We start from the raw sequence: 16,034 nt of genomic DNA on the forward strand, positions 1-16,034 counted from the left end.
AGTTCAAGGAGGCTATATACCTCCTCCAAACCACAGTGCCTCCTGCTCATGATTTAAGATGAGTGCACTTTTAGTCACACTCCATCTGAACAAGAGCTCTTTCATAAATAATTTATATAAAATCATAGTAAGTATATATGTATCCTGCCTAGTCTTTTCAGAAGATATTTGGCTTTTTGTGTCTTTTATCTAACGTACAGCTTTTCAAGAGGATTTGAACATTCAACAGGATTAAATTGTGATATAACGGGATAGGTGACATTATTCGTTCTACTTCTAAAGAAAACTGGTCAGTATACTCAAAAATTGATCCTCAATTTAGTTTTAAATACACATCTTCCATTTGCAACTTTTTTAAAATAACAAGAACCATGTGTCTCAATTCCATGAACTGATTGACCTAAAACACACACTTTCCAGTCTGAAATACAGCAAGTAAATTCCGAATTAACAGCATAACACCAGAAGAGGCAACCTGTAAGGAGAAATGTTCCTCATGCACATGCACAGTATGCAGAGATTGGAGAGCAAACACTTCCTGCAGGAGGATTGCTGTGGTGGAGAGAAAGAACGAAGGCAGAGGAATGAAGGAGTCGTGAACTTGAAAGTGTTGATGCAGACTAGGAGCACCGGAACTTAGCAATGCAGAGGTCACATCTAGTCATACTGCTACATTTAACACATCATGCACAGTAACCTGTTGCACTCACTTCTTATAGTTTACATGTTACGACAGAAAAGGAACCAGATTCTTAAACCTCTTGTACCTGTCTGATACAGTTTAAAAAATATACCTTCTTTTTATTGTTATTATTTTATTGCCTTAAGAGAACTTGTAAATGGATTATGAGGGAAATCTCAAACATTGATTCTGTGCTCCCAGGTAATGTATTACAAGAGTTGCTGTGGGACTGTCCTGTCCCATAGTGCCCACCATGTCTGTTATGAAATCATAGAAAAAAAGGAGCTTTCAACAGGAGCTTTGTAGGTCCTCTGTATGTTCCCTCTGCAGATAAGCAGAAATCATCCCCAACACTAATCTTGAAGTTCCAGCTAGAAGATTTATAGCTCTATCCTGACTGTTGGCATATTTTTCTTACTGTCCAACCTAAACCTTCCTTGCAACATTTTAAGTCTGTTAATTTTTGTACTTCTTCCATGACTGTCATTCTCATTCATGAAGGTGGTTACAATGTACATATATTTTTTGCTTATTTCCCCCCCACTTGAACTAAGCAGTTCTGGCTCTTCCACTCTTTTCCTTACAAATCCTGTATTCCAGAGCTGGGACTGTTCTCCCTGCTGTCCCCTGGGCTCCCTGTGCTTTGTCCACTTCTTTTGTGCGGGAAGAGCAGTCAAGCTGGAATAAGTATCCCAGCCAAGGACATAACCATTGCCACGGAGAGTTGCAGGATTGTTTCAGGATTCTCTCCTAACACTATAGTTACACAGTTTGCCTTGCTTTCTTTTTCTGCAGCAATATAATATGCTCAATAATGATAACCTTCTCACCCCTTAATTTAAAACAACCAGAACTATAAACAACTGCTCTTTTTCAGACTGAGAGGAGCATACTGATCTTTATTTGGAATTTTGAGAAATACTTAAAATATATATTTTTTCTCAGTGATGGTCTGCGTACTCAAACAAAGTGGTGCCCAAATGTAGATCTGGGATTCAACTGGAAGTACCTGCAAAATAATGTGGTGCACAGGAACATCTGGAACATTAATGAAAAAGGGATGTTTTTAAATGAGTCCTTAGAGGTGCCTTAGAAGTAGTACTTTAATTACCACCTCTGCTAAAGAGTGAGAGTTGTCTGAAAAAGCATAACTCCAGCACCACACTTAATCTCAGGTCATCTAGGGACTTAAATTTCTCTAGATAACTGACTAAGGAGCTGATTGCATGCCTCCCTATGGAAGGGGTATCTTATTTGAGGTCTGACTTTCCCACGCTGAGCGTTGCTGACATTGGCTGTGTAGGATTCATGCCTTCATTTTGCCAGGTCCCTCTGAAATGGGTGTTGCATTCCTGGGACAGCGATGGGAAGGTCCCCTGTGCAATCCTGTTGCCGCTGGGTAGCAGACAGAACAGGGTCCTACATGGAGTACAGAGAACATCTTCCCCTTGTTGTCAATTATTGTCTCCATGCAAATAAGTTTAAGGTTACAAATGCTCTTATTCGTAGTCAATAATCAAAAATATATGCATATTTAGCTTCATGAAGACACTTCTGACAGTATTCAAGCATTGGAAATGCCTTCATATCATTAGTGTTTAGGACTGTATCTTTGAAAAAATGGCTTGGATTTTCTTGTGAAGATTGGCAAAGCACGGATGGAGCAGGCTTCAAGAAAGGGGGCAAAAATTGCCCACATTCGCATGGTTGCTTTTATCCCCCCAAAAAGTTATGCTGCTATATTATAAATGCAGAACATTTTGCAATGGAAATGCTGACAGACTTTTAACAAAGGTAGTATTATTGTTAAGAATTTTAATACAGACAAAATAGTTTGTCCTGCTTTTGTTGCTATTTTATTTCAGCTATTTAGTAAGTAAATTAAATGAAAAAAACCCCACAAGATTTAATTTCCGCACCTGTGTCACAACAAGTCTTTTAATTTGTGCCGAGTTTCTGTACTTGATAAAAAAGAACAGCCAGAGCCTTTCTGATAAATTCAGGTGTTCAAACAGAGACAAAACCCCTCCTGCCAGAGCCAATGTTCACTAAACTGGGTTTTCATGGTGTAGCTGTGGTTCAGGTACTACAGAGTTGGTTGATGCAGGGTTTATTTCCTTTGAAAATGCTCTCTTCCTGCTTTTTAGCACACTGGTACCTGAATTGTGCATTTCTAATGAATTTCCATTCAATGAACCTGCTTTTCTTGTGATAGCTATTAGAGGCAAATTTTCTAATGCCAGGACATTGTAATTATTCACATCATATCAGCATTCTCAGTATTACTGTCACTAGTGTAGGGTGCTACTTATAAAGCACAGGCGTACAATTTACATCATGTGTGCAATGACAACTTTTCAAGCCATTTTGATACGAAGAAAAAAAAATCATTTTCCATTGGAAAATATTTTGATTGGAGATTACCAACTAGCTCTAAAAATGCAGTCCTTTTGGCAAAGCCTCAGGACAACACTCACAGGAAATTCAGCATGGGATTTCTTTAGGGGCTGTGAATTGTTATTATTCCACTGAAATCAAAGCTGTCACAAAAACTGCCATAGCCATGCAGTGTTTCTGTCACCTGAAGCTCAAACCAAGATCCCCAAACCCAGCTCCTGAACTTGGCATTTCAGCACATTCTCCTGAGCAGAGTGAAAAAAAAAAAAGAGAGAGAGATTAGTGAATGAAGTAAACAACCACGATAATGGCAAAGCATATCAATTTTGTACATCCACAGGAACATAACAGACTGTAAAACAATTAAACTTTCTGTATAATGCACATTTCTTTTACAATCAGCCCGTTTGTGTCTTCGGAAATTAAGAATGCCTTCTGGAAAGCACAGTGTGCCTCAAAGTTACCCAGAAACACAGCATTCATAGTAGAGCTGCCTTGCTGTCTTTAGCTACTAAGTCTTCCATTTTCTGTTGTTCACTGGCAAAAATAGAAATAACAATATGCAAAATACTGTTGTCTGAAAAAATAACTGTCTTCATATAGCTCGAAGTCTGAAAAACAGGCATGGGGTTTGAATGACTACCCAGGACTGTGTTTCCTTGTAAATATTCTGCTAGGTCGATCATGCTGCGAGTGGCACCATTGGTGGGCAAATCCTTCTTGTTCCGGATTCTTGTTCGATTGTCGCAGCGTTGGCAACATCCTCTCCAAGACGGGGTGAAGACTTTGGTGAGGAGCAGCGGCAAGGTGAGTGCATCTGCAGCACGACTGCCCTCACCATGAGGCATCGCCTCCTCCACCTGGAGGGAGACTCAGTCCCTTGGGTTGCACCTTTCCCTCACCTGGAGCTTCGGGGACTTCTCCAGTTAGGGGATGACTCATGTAGGTAGATACACACCTCCATTTATAATTTATTGATGACCAGTAAACTTTAGGGTTTGATTGTGGCAGTAAAGGAAAAACAAGCCCAGTTGAACGGAGTATTTAAAATTGGCTCCAAATCACTAAGGATGAAATTGGCTTTTAAAGTTTACTGGCTGTACTGCAGACTTTTTACCTAAACACTGGAGAGAGTTGTCTGACACTCATATATGCCAACAGGTATTTGCTGGAAAATTGTAATAGAATTTGAAGATTTATGATAGGATTTACTTTAGCAATTTATGCTGCGGAATATAAAGTCTATCCTGCAGCCTTTCTTTGACAGAGCATGACCAGCAGGATTATGATCTTTATTTGTGATTTTAAAGTTTACATTTAGCTCAAGCATTTTAATTTAGATTTGCTTTTCTCTTTTGCTATTAAATGACAAGATGTGAATTTAATACTATTTTAACTTATTTAAGTACCTTATGCAGCTCTAAGGAGAAAAAATAGTATGAATGGAAACCCAACAAGTAAAGAAGAGGGGAAAGCTTACATCTGTGAAAGAATTCCCATGTTAATTGAATTACAGCTTAAGAGCTAAGTTTCCTATTCCTTCCTTCTTCTCTTATTCACCTGCCATCTATATCACCTGCCATTTTAACAGCTCCCAGTACAGGGCTGCTGTGTAGCAGCTGCCTTCTCCTGTCACTATATTTCCCTGTCTGGGCTGAGGTTGAAGCACCAGATATAAGTGGATGAGCAAGGAAAACAGAGGGGGATCAATAACTTTCCAGCTTTCTTCAAAGGCAAAACTGTGATGCGTACACTGACATTTGAAATATCCCATGCTTGTATGAAACAATGGCAAAGGAGTGGAAGATCTGCAGGAAAAGTTTTTTGGAAAGATGCAGTAAAGAAAGACATATTATTTTAAAGTTTTATGAACAAAACTCTTTAGCAGTCACAGGTATTCAAAACTTCCTTGGCCCTGGCCTTTCTGCTTGTAGATGCTTAATGTTGAGCTTTATATGGGACATTCATCTAGCCCTTTAGAGATCTGTAGAACTTGTGTAGTGACAATACCACAACTTCCAACTGCAAATCAACTGCACAACTGCAAATCAACTCCTCCCTGGCCCTGTTTCTGGCTCAGTAATCATAGAGACAAACGATGCTTCGAATGTGTTACAAAAGGTGCTTATTACTTGCAAAACTATATACTTGACATGTTTACCTGATGACAGACTCACATATGACAGTATTTCCTTCACCTATCAGGCACTCTCAGCAGCACCCAGATGCTAAAAATATATATTTCTTCTGCTGTGACATTAGTTTCTTATTTGTTACCTGGGATTCATTATTGCTATGGCTGTGATTTTATTAGAGGCAAGAACTCATCTAGCATTCATCTCTAAATGACTATTAAATGAAATCATAATTTCCAAACAAATTTCATCATTTATTTGGGGTGAAAGATTTGTGCCTTAATGATGAACTTTCTGGGCAGAGTAATAGATTGACAGTTTCTCTCTTAAGGAACTACCAAATGTTAAATAAAAACTATCTTGAAATGTCTTCTGGAATTTTGTGAAGTGGTTTAAAGAACTGCTATGTTTCTGTAATAATGATTGAGAATTTGTTTTAAGACTAATTTACCTTCAACTGTTCTGTGCATCTGCTAAGGGGATGGTAATATTTTGGGTATCCTTTGGAAATCACCAACATTTGAATACTTTAGAGTGATTCTTTTTGGTCTTACAAGGTACAAAATATTTTAAGATGGCATAAAGCTCCTCAAGAGGGGAAAGGGAAAGGATTCCAAGCCAGTTCTTCTCGTGAAAGTTGATAGTTCAAAATCTTGTGTTGAAGTAACTAAAGCAAAGTGCTAAAAGTTTAGAAACATCATGTACAGTTCTTTCTTTCCTATTTACCATGGGCCATTTGAAACAGTTAGTAATGTTATATCATCACTTCATATGGCTGGTACCAGGAAGCATGGAAATTATGTAGCCTGGTGAGCAGTTCCACGTTGAGTCCCTGCATGTTGAGTAGGATGGACTGCGCTTCCCACCTTTGCATTACACTGTCTCTGTGTGATCCCTGGAAAAGGCTGATGTGGTTTGAATATAATGTGTTTTGTCATCTGGCCATGCCCTCTGACACCATGGCTTCATTTCCACGCTTCCACCCTTCTCCCTAATTTGTTCACAAGCAGAATGTGAAATGATGAGTTTGCAATGGCTGCTGTTGAGCTAGGCAGATGTCTCTCCAGATTTTAATGCAACGAGTTCAGAGTCATCTATGTATCTTCCATTTAGCTGTTCGTTGTTGGAGTCATGATGGTACAAGTAGACGGGGACCTCTGTGATGGACGTTGCCGTGTAGGAGGTAGATCGCGTGGAACAGTGCTCTCGGCGCCTTTGACCCCACTGTGTTTTATACTGTGTCCATTGTCTTTTCAAAGCTCCTTGTACCTGTTAAAGAAATGCATAATTAGAGTGAGGCAAAACTGCGACTCCCAAAGCTGCAGTGAAGGCAGTTCTGCTTGCTGCAGTGATGCCTTGCCTATCCTTTGCTAAGCCATTGGCTGCAAGCACCAGGACCAGTCCCCTCTCTCCTCCCCTTTTCCCTCAGCTCCAGAAGCAAGAACAGTGCAGTTGTTCAGCTCTCTGCTCTAGGTTCTTTCCTGTCTACCCTATGGCAGCAACCAGATTTTCTGCAGTTGTTGATGCATGCAAAGAGAGCATACGGGTTAGCCATTTCTGTAGGAGGTAAATGTGGAATAGACTGATGTACAAGAATGCAGTAGGATGCTGCTTTGGAAATGGGAGAAGGAAGGAGGGTGGGGGGTTAAAACTCAACTCATGCTGCAGTTGGATTCTTTCCCCTGGAACGGCTAATACATCATGAACTTCTGTCTTGAAAAAATTTAACCTTGAGTAAAACTAGCCATGAATGGCAGAATGTAAGTACACTTTATAAGCTTGCCAGGACTACATTTGTACAAATAAAGATTTGGAGGATTTGTACAGATGAACAGAGACTGGGCTCTGCTCATTTATGAGAGTTGGTAGTTCTGTGCTGGCATAAAGTTAGCCTTGGTCACAGCCCTCTGCATAGCAGAGAATTTCAACCTGTGGATATTCATCTTCTGGGAAAGCATCTTTTATTTAGCATGTATATTAAGCATGATGTTTTATATAGAGCAAGGTTATGATTTATGATGAGCTGTGCAGGGAATAAGAGCCCCTTTTCAGGCTGCGCATTCAGGCGTGCTGGAACCTGCTTGCTCTGCCCCAAAGGAAGTGTTGAGATGTGAACAGGGGGTGGGCAAACCCTGGCTTCTCTCCTTCAGTTTAGCTATGTTAGCCCAGAAAATGTAATGTGCTATAAATTGCTTCCACCAGAGGAAGGGAGAAGCAGGTAAGATGCTGGGACTTACGGGAGCATCCTGGAGTTACAATACCCCTGCTGAGACAGATGCTGCATGTCACTTTTTGGTCAGGGAGTTTGCTCAGTAGCAACTCGAAGCTTCATGCAGAAAGGCATCTTTGATTCAGGCAGAAAAATTTGAATGACTTCAGTATTTCTCATGTCTCTACAATTCTAATCACTCTATGAATATGTATATAGTAAAATGTGATCTACTCACCACCCACAGCTGCCTGCAAGAAAGCTGTTTCATGTCATATAAGGAAAAAGCTTCATAAGGAACTACTATAAATCTGAGATGCTTACTGAGTGTGCAGTGGGACCATGCAGCATGCCAAGAACGGCTATTTCATTTGCTCAAGCTTTTTATTTTCATGCCAAGGAACAAGCCAAGGTATGAGGACTGATAGTATAACTCCTTACTCATGCAAGTAGCTGCACTGACTGCAGGACGACTACTTTTTGAGTAAAGAGTTGTTTGCTAGACTGGTCATTTAAAACTCACTGAAAACTATGCCCATATGTCCATGCCCGATTTCCAATACTAGCTGTTTTTCTTTTTGTTATCATTTTCTCAAGACAATATAGTTAGAGTTCTTTTCATCTAGAAAAATGTATTGTTGTTCTCATGGCAGATAAAGAAAAGAAACCAAAAGCTGATGTAGGTTAACTAGATATCAAGAACAGAAAAGGCACGTGGTTACAATGGAACTTTAATTACTGGCGTTATGAAAAAGTTCACTATGCTAATGTTGAGATTCAAAGCTAAAAGACTGCATGTGGGGATGCTTCATGTTACACCATTGCCAAAATGTATTAGTAAGAAAAAATTACTGACACATAAGCTGCATCCTGTTTGGATTTTAGTCACTTAATTTTTTATTTTTTAACATGATAGTGTTCCACATGATACTGTAGCTTTGTCATCCAAAAATGCATAAGAAGAAACTGGAACAAGCAATCTTCACAAGTCAGAGAATTTTCCTGATATCATTCTGGGGCAGCAGTTCCTAATGGACCTAACAAGAATCTGAGGCCTGCACGCTGGCTCTGCCTGCCAGGAGCCAGTGCTCTCGTGCTGCAGCAGTGGTCTAGAGGGGTTTCTAACCAAGAGCACCTTTGGCCACTTCTGCCCCTAAGGCTAATACTGAATGTGTTTGTATTTCACAGAAATTAGTCCTTTCAGATTAATCTTGGGGTCTTTAATAAAGGTGCTAAGAAGATGTTCCTGTAGCCCCTCTGTTCCCTTCCCAAACCCCGCACAGACCCCAAGGTCTCTGTGAAGGCTTTGATTACCCTCACACGGTGAGAGTCTGGGGATAGCACAGCCAGCTGAAGAGAGGGCAATGGGCATCTCATGGAGCCATGTAAAAGCTGCAGGGAGAAGTTCATGGCTCTGTTCTCAGATAGGAGCGATGTTTATATATGGTTTGGAAGAGAACAGGCATATCCCTTCCAGTTCAGCCTATGAGTAGAAATACCAGTTGTTAGATTTAAAAGGCTCCATGGATTGTGACAGCACGAGGTCAAAGCAGCTGTGTTGTTATTCTCCACTGAGCTGCTGGACTTTACGAGAATCTGACCACAAATGGGTAATGGCTAATACAAGCTGCTGAGCAGGAATGAAACAACGTGTTAATCTATATTTCTGTGCTAACTCCAAGGACCTCAGATGATCATAATTCAGTGCCAACTAAAACTAGGTTTTAAATGTGTAAGCAGCATTTATTGAAAATCACATGCACAGTCAGAATGTATTAGCAACCAGGGGCTGGGCAGGCTGCTCTCTGAGATGGCCGAGGAAGGAAAATAAAGCCTACAAAAAAGAAGAGCCTACATTTGTTTACTCTGCTCTTCAAGACCTTAAAGTGTTTTCTGTTCTCTATTACACACTCATGCCTCTTTGGCATACAGGATATACGACTTCTTCTTCTTCTTCTTCTTCTTTTTTTTTTTTTCAGACTTTCCATTTTGTTGGCCAGCCTTTCAGTCTAGAAGAAATCTCAGGACTGGAAATATGGTCTGGCGAGCTGACAATTGCAAAGACCCTATATCATCTGTGCAATGCTATTTTTACTGGAGGGAGAAACTATAGTGCTCCTTGACTCTGAGATTTTATATGAAAACGAATGAGAAATTCATCATTTAAAAAGTACTAAAAAAAGCTATTATTTGTAAGTTTTCCTATATTAATGCAGAGAGCTTCTTACTCAGTATTTTGGCATTTCTTTCTGCAGATGGGTTTGTTGTGGTGCTGAAGTGAGGTAGGTGATGTAGCTGGCTGTGAACACTGATAGAAAACACTGCCAGGTGGTACTGAATTTAGCATTGTTTGTTCTGGATAAACTTCATGGGTTTCAGCCTTGAAGTGAAGTATTCCAGTAGTAAAAAATAAATCACGGAATATGCAGCCTCCTGTGTTACTAAAACTAATCATTTTGCCCCACACTGAATTTTCCCATTCTCTATGACCCTGGCTGTGGACAGACACAGCAGTTGGCACGTTCCATATCATATGACTGAAGAGGAGTCATGGCTTTGGTCTGTATCTGTTCATACCACATTCAGCAAAAGTCCTGGGAAATTAGCTTAATTTTCTTGGGCAACCTAATTCAAATCAGTACATGATGGGAGTGGGGATGAACACAGCCCCTTTCCCTCCCTTCAGAAGTTCCTAATGACATTCTGGTGTCTGGTGCTACTCCCTAATAGCTTTTATGCCCTATATATCTGCCACTTGTGCATATACAAGAAAAAAATGACACTTTGAAGACAGGAGTCATAGTTCTTTTGTTCTCTTTTCTGGTACAGCGCATCACAGCTGGTTCAGTACAGTTATGTTATTATGCTATTTATTGGTCAAATGCTGATGCAAGTACCCACAGTTTGTCTTGAGTCTGTATGATAGAGATGTCATCTTGGGTCTCTGTCCACTGTCGTGGGAAATTCTTAAAAAGCTTCCCCTTTCTGATGATTATAATTTTCAATCAGAAAGTAATGAAAGAGTTTCTAAACACCTCTGTGAGTAGCTGTTGGGCAATCTGCATGTCTGCAGCAGATAGATAGATAAAATTTTGGAAGCTGGAACACCCAAGCACCAACAGAAATCGCACTAGGCATGACTGGGGAATCTGAATCTCAACTGCTGTTTGTTCCTAGTACCTGATGCTGATGAATATTTCTGATCAGTCATGCCATGAAGGATTCATTAATCCTTCAGGCAGTCTGTAACTACCTGGGTGTAGCCAAGGCATCTATGTGATTATCTACAGGAGCAACACAGTAGAGGTCTGTAAGACACACTTCAACATCAGATTTGTCTTTTTATTTCATTTTGTCCTCTGCCCTTTACAGATATGTGCCTGTGATCACCAGGATTATAAACTCAGAGAGCCTTTGAGATGTCCTCTCAGTGGTGCCATGCTGATCACACAAATCAAAGGCAGATGTCTAGGTCATGGACTTTCACAGGGAGGGACTCTTTCTCTCGTCGGCTGCCAGATGTGTTGGAAAGATTTTCCGAAGTGAGTAGGTGTCGATGACTATTGTCATTATTCAGGGTTTGTATTCAGACCATGCAACTTTGGTCTGTATATGAAGCTAGCTGCTGCTATTACAGTTTCCTAACAGCAGCTCAGTTTTATGCAGAAGTCCACAAAGTGAAGAGTGCCTCAGAGACTGGACATTTGAGTATCATATATGATTACGGCATATTTCCTTTTGCATTCCCAAATAAATGCAACCCATACATAATGAGCAAAAGAAAGTTGTGATTATTTTAGACTCAGTTTCATTTCTGAAATGTGGCTTTGTTTTTTTTCTGCCTAGCACACTATAGGATAATTAATCCAATAGATAAATTCATACCTAATCATCTAATTTTCAGTTAACTGATACATTTAGTTATGATATTGGCATCATTATTGGGTACCTTGAAAATTATATTAGTGGAACTGTAAAGCTGGATATTTTTTGACACTTCAGCACTGACAACAGTACTTTAGAATTACAGCTATCTGCTGAACCATATCTAAAAATCAAGCAGTCTTTAAGAAGTTTTATGTTTTCTGTTCATTTTTTGCTGTTTTTTTTTCTTCCCACTTTTAGCATTGCTACAGCCTTTAGTCTAGGCACAGATCCATATATTCTGGAGAATTACAGAAGAACTGATCTTTTACCATGAAGCTGTAAAATACTAAACAAATATGTTCTGCAAAAACTAACCTACAATATTTTTCACGTGATACTGAGGGAATAAAGGTGAAAAAAGTCAATGTTTAGGACCAGGATTTTGGGGCAACACATTATTCTGAGGCAAGCAATGACATGCAGGAAGACTGCCTGTACATAGCTATGCAATTATTTCTACAGGGAGAGAATGTTTCAGAAATTTCCTGGCTGGTTTCCTCTTTCTGCATGCCAATTCTTTCTTACTAGAGAGAATCATAACCCTTTACTCTCCATATTTCAGGAGTATGGAGGATGGACTGTGTCAGTTAGTGATGAGTAAGGCAGAAGAGAAGTATGTTAGGAGCCTGCAGATCCCAGGGGCAGAAATGTGGTGTGAATAAAGAGAGTATATCTTTGGAACCTTGTTTAACTGGACCTCTCTCTGGAATCAGAGAGTGAACTACTGCAATGTGATATTTAAGGCTATCATTTCATTTTAGGTTTGGTGTCATTACCTGCCCATGGTTTGCTATTCTCTTTTATGTCTCCTGAGAAGCCATGCTACAGAACTGCAGTGGGAGGCATCCAATCTTTTGTAGTACTGCATTCCTCTGTATCTTTAATTGGCAAGCCAGCCAAAAGCAAAGGTACAATGATGTGGAAGCAGAATGTAATGCACTGTGTCCTCTTGAAAAATAGCAAACCAGTCAGTAGCACCTTATGAAAAAGGTAGCTCACTTTAAGTCACTACACAAAATCAGTGTGCTCACATAATTACTGGGAACTTGTTATTTGCTAATAATATACAGGGATATATATAAGCATGGATATCTCTTTAGGGTGAAACACTGAATTTTGGCATCACAAATCTTGCTCTAATAAAGGAATATGTGCATCTAATTTATCTGCACTAGACTCAAAATTAACTTTTTAAAGTTAAAAGTTTTTAAAGTGCTTTCTAGATTTTCAAAGTTATGTGGTATTTCATTTTGCTACAGTTAAAAGCTCCTGATGTATTTGAAAACATTTTGCTGCTAACTGTCTTTGGAAAATTACTTTGCTGTAGCAATTTAAGTGGCTCTTGACATGCCTTAACTAGCCATTTTTATTAAAACAAGAAAAATCAGTGAAGTGGACCTAAAACAAGTTGTAAAAGTTAAAACATTGATCCAGCTGTAAGAGAATGGGAGACCTCTTTCACTCAAAGGCTTTTATTTCTCAATTACTACTTGAGAAGCACAGGCCTTAAAAAGGCCAGTGCTAATCCTTGAAGGAGTAAAAGCAATTGCAATCCTTCAGGCTTCTTTGACCTGAGGGCACTGCTGGTGATGGCTTCTCGTTCTGCTCTTTTGGCTTAACCCAGCATGCTGGTTGTCCAGGCCACCCCTCTCAAAGGGCCCTACTGCTTCTCCCAGGATATTGCAATAATTTCATGTCATTCATCTAGCTACTCTGGGGCAAGAGGTAAAGTTAAATAGTAGGAAAGGGAGATGAAGTAGATGATTGCTTTTCTCCTTTACCTTGACCTCTATTTTAGATTAAACTGTGCAGGGTAGGGGTGAGAATCTCTTGATGGTACCTCACTTCATGTGGTCTTCTTTGCAAGGATAACACTCCCCAGTCATCCCCTCAGAGAAACTCAGGTCAGGCTCTGTGCAGAGCTTTGAAAAGTGCACCGTGCAGTGTACTGCTTGCACATATAGACTAAAGTGTGCTGTTTTGAAATTTGCAGCTGGCCAGGCTTCTTTTCTCTATTAATGAACAACCAGGTGACTATTTACCAAGTTTCTGATCACTTACTGTATTGTGCATCCTTACCTCGCCATTGAAGAAGCAGAATATAGTTGCAACGAGCAAGCCCTAAGAGGAAGAAAAATACAAATTTTAGTATACGTCACTGTTACTGCCCTAGCTGGAAGTTTAGAGTCACAGGCTAAAAACATCAGTCCACTTCTTCCCCAACTCAGCTATTTCTTCTAACATCCCCCTATTCACAGTTACTTTATTGTATTGACTTCTGCCTTTTTACTATTTAACATTTTCTTTAGTATTATTAGTATTTCTAGATCACCCATTTTAAAGGTAAAGTTGTTTTTATACAACAGGGAGCTACAGAAGGGAAATTAAGATATTTTGCTGTTAGAGTACCCCCACTGACACTAATTTTTCTGAGAGAGGGAAGAAGAATAGGGGCACAGATGATTCCCCTTATCCATCAGGTTGCAGTTGCTCAGTTGAAGTTAGCCAAGGAAAAGCAAATGCCTCAGAAAGCTTTTAAATTGAAGTGCCTGTTAGGATAAGAGAACCTGCTTGGGGTGCTATGGGATGGATAGTGAACGTAAAAAGAGGTATTAGTAATGGGAAAAGGGAAAAAAAAAAAGAAAACAGCTGAGAAGAGGTGTGGAAGAAAAAAAAAAAAGACCGAAGGTTCAAGTTTACTCCTAAACTGCTCAAAATTAATGCAAATAGTGCAATAGTAGTCCAGATAGCATTTCACTATGTCTACAAGATTAAACATGGCCAAGCCAGGAACATGAGGTGATGGAAATAGGAAGTACAAAATTAATATGACAAAAATTTCTCATACCCAGACCTGCCATTCAGAACATGCAATTAAATTTGCCCATGTTCTAAATAATATTAGCTCTCATTAACACAGCATTACATAACAACACTGAATGCCAAATTCATTCATTTAAAATTGCTTAAAGTATTTATAATAAACTAAAGTGATGCCAGTTTGTGAGGCTGAAAAACTGCCATACAGCAGCTTACATTCCCAAGGGCTGCTCTGAAAAGTGTTACAGCTGTGCCTTTTTTATAAGTCCTCGTTTAACTGATTACAAGTCAACTTGTAACTAACACTTTCTAAAACAGGTCTTGGACTTTCAGGTGTATATTTTGGACCACAGATGTATGTTAAGTGGTAACTCCTTTTTACCAAATGCTTATATATTAGACACATAGAGGCTATTTTGAAGACGTGTTAACCACTTGAATGTGGGCGATTACTCTGCTGCAGTAAATTTGTGTTTATGATTTAAAATATGAACATAGGAAAACACCTCTAAGGAGAAGGAGATAGTATAGATAGGGTGAGAAAAAGAAAGCTTCTCAGATTTTTGGAATAAAATGTGAATATCTCAGAAATCTCGCAAATTTAATTTCACAATATGCAATAATTCATCAATAATTCCAGGTCGGAAAACATCATGAAGTTCTCCAAAACCTTATGCCTCTAAAGCAGGACTTTTGTAGACCACACACACTTAAATTCAAATTTATCCAGGGGAAGCAAACATTGCATCCATAAAAATATGGAATATTCTTTATCACTGTGTGCTGCATTAATTTGCACAGAGCCTTGCAAAACATCTGCTATTGAACTGTATGGTACGCAGGCTCATCGGGGATTTTACCATTTTGCTAAATTATAAGTGTCTACAGTGACAGCAGTCTGCCACGATGGGAAATGAGATGGACCTTCTAATCCTCTGGATTAGAAACTGCCCATGGATGATCCACATGAGGCAAGACAGTCATAAAAGACACTAGATAGAGAGGAAGAAGCAGAGGAACTTTTTTCATAAGTCTATTCTTTAATTGGAGAGTTTAGCCAGAATTTGTGAACTGGAGGTCACATTAAGGCAGAAACTGAATCTGAACAACTGTATGGTATCTGCAGGTCTCTGTTACATCCTACAGTTGCTCTACTTCTTTGCTTTTCTTGCAGTGGATAGTTTCCTTAACAAGTGTTTTTTTTTTTTTTTTCCAGGCATCTTTTGATAACAGTGCTGAAGAAGAAGACATGGTGATGTCTCATTTATCTCTTCTGTTGAGAACAGATCAGGTTCCTCATTATTTTGAGGCTGTGGATAAAGTATGTCTCTGCTGGCTGCAGGAATTATTTTCTCCTTTTTGCCCCACATTCAGTGCTCTGCTCTTCTCCCAAGACCTGTAGCCCCCTGGGATCTGCCAGCTGAAATGATTTGTGTTTGTTCCTGAACCTGTTTTACAGTGTGGGGGACACAGTGACAGATGTCTCTAGCAGACTTCTTGATATACGTGAACTTGAGCATATTATCCTTTTTATTTCTTGCCTGTCAGATTTCCAACATTACAGGCTACTCCGCTATTTTGTCTCTTTTCTCCTTCCTATATGAATACGAAATGTCTCACAATTTTACTCCCAATTTTATCTTGCAGTAAGTCTATTTTTTCAAGAGGATAAAATTCTTTATGTAGATGGTGACCAGGACTCTGTTCATCTACAATTTGGGAACAGTTTTCCTGTTTTAAAGTTATATATTTACTTTAGTACTTCTTATATAACAGCCTTCTATGTAAGATGGACAAGTGGGAAGAAGTAATAGTGAAGAAATTATCTCAAAAACCAAGTGTCCTCTGAAAGGCTAAAAATATA

At 39.3% G+C, this 16,034-nt stretch overlaps 1 protein-coding gene across 1 annotated transcript in view; it reads right to left on the minus strand.

Moving 5' to 3' along the window:
* Positions 1-6,220: 6,220 nt before the first annotated feature.
* CALCR (calcitonin receptor) overlaps positions 6,221-16,034 on the minus strand; it is a 136,883-nt gene continuing 127,069 nt past the window's right edge. Inside the window, exons 12-13 of the mRNA XM_088533481.1 lie at positions 13,430-13,471; positions 6,221-6,483 (exon numbers count right to left, since the gene is read on the minus strand). Coding sequence (XP_088389607.1) covers positions 6,262-6,483; positions 13,430-13,471 — 264 coding nt within the window. The 3' untranslated portion in view covers positions 6,221-6,261. The remainder of the gene's footprint in view (positions 6,484-13,429; positions 13,472-16,034) is intronic.

Source organism: Tinamus guttatus, unplaced genomic scaffold (assembly GCF_059628265.1).
Source record: "Tinamus guttatus ecotype Peru unplaced genomic scaffold, ASM5962826v1 Tinamus_guttatus_pri_ptg000503l, whole genome shotgun sequence".
Classification (NCBI taxonomy): Eukaryota; Metazoa; Chordata; class Aves; order Tinamiformes; family Tinamidae; genus Tinamus; species Tinamus guttatus.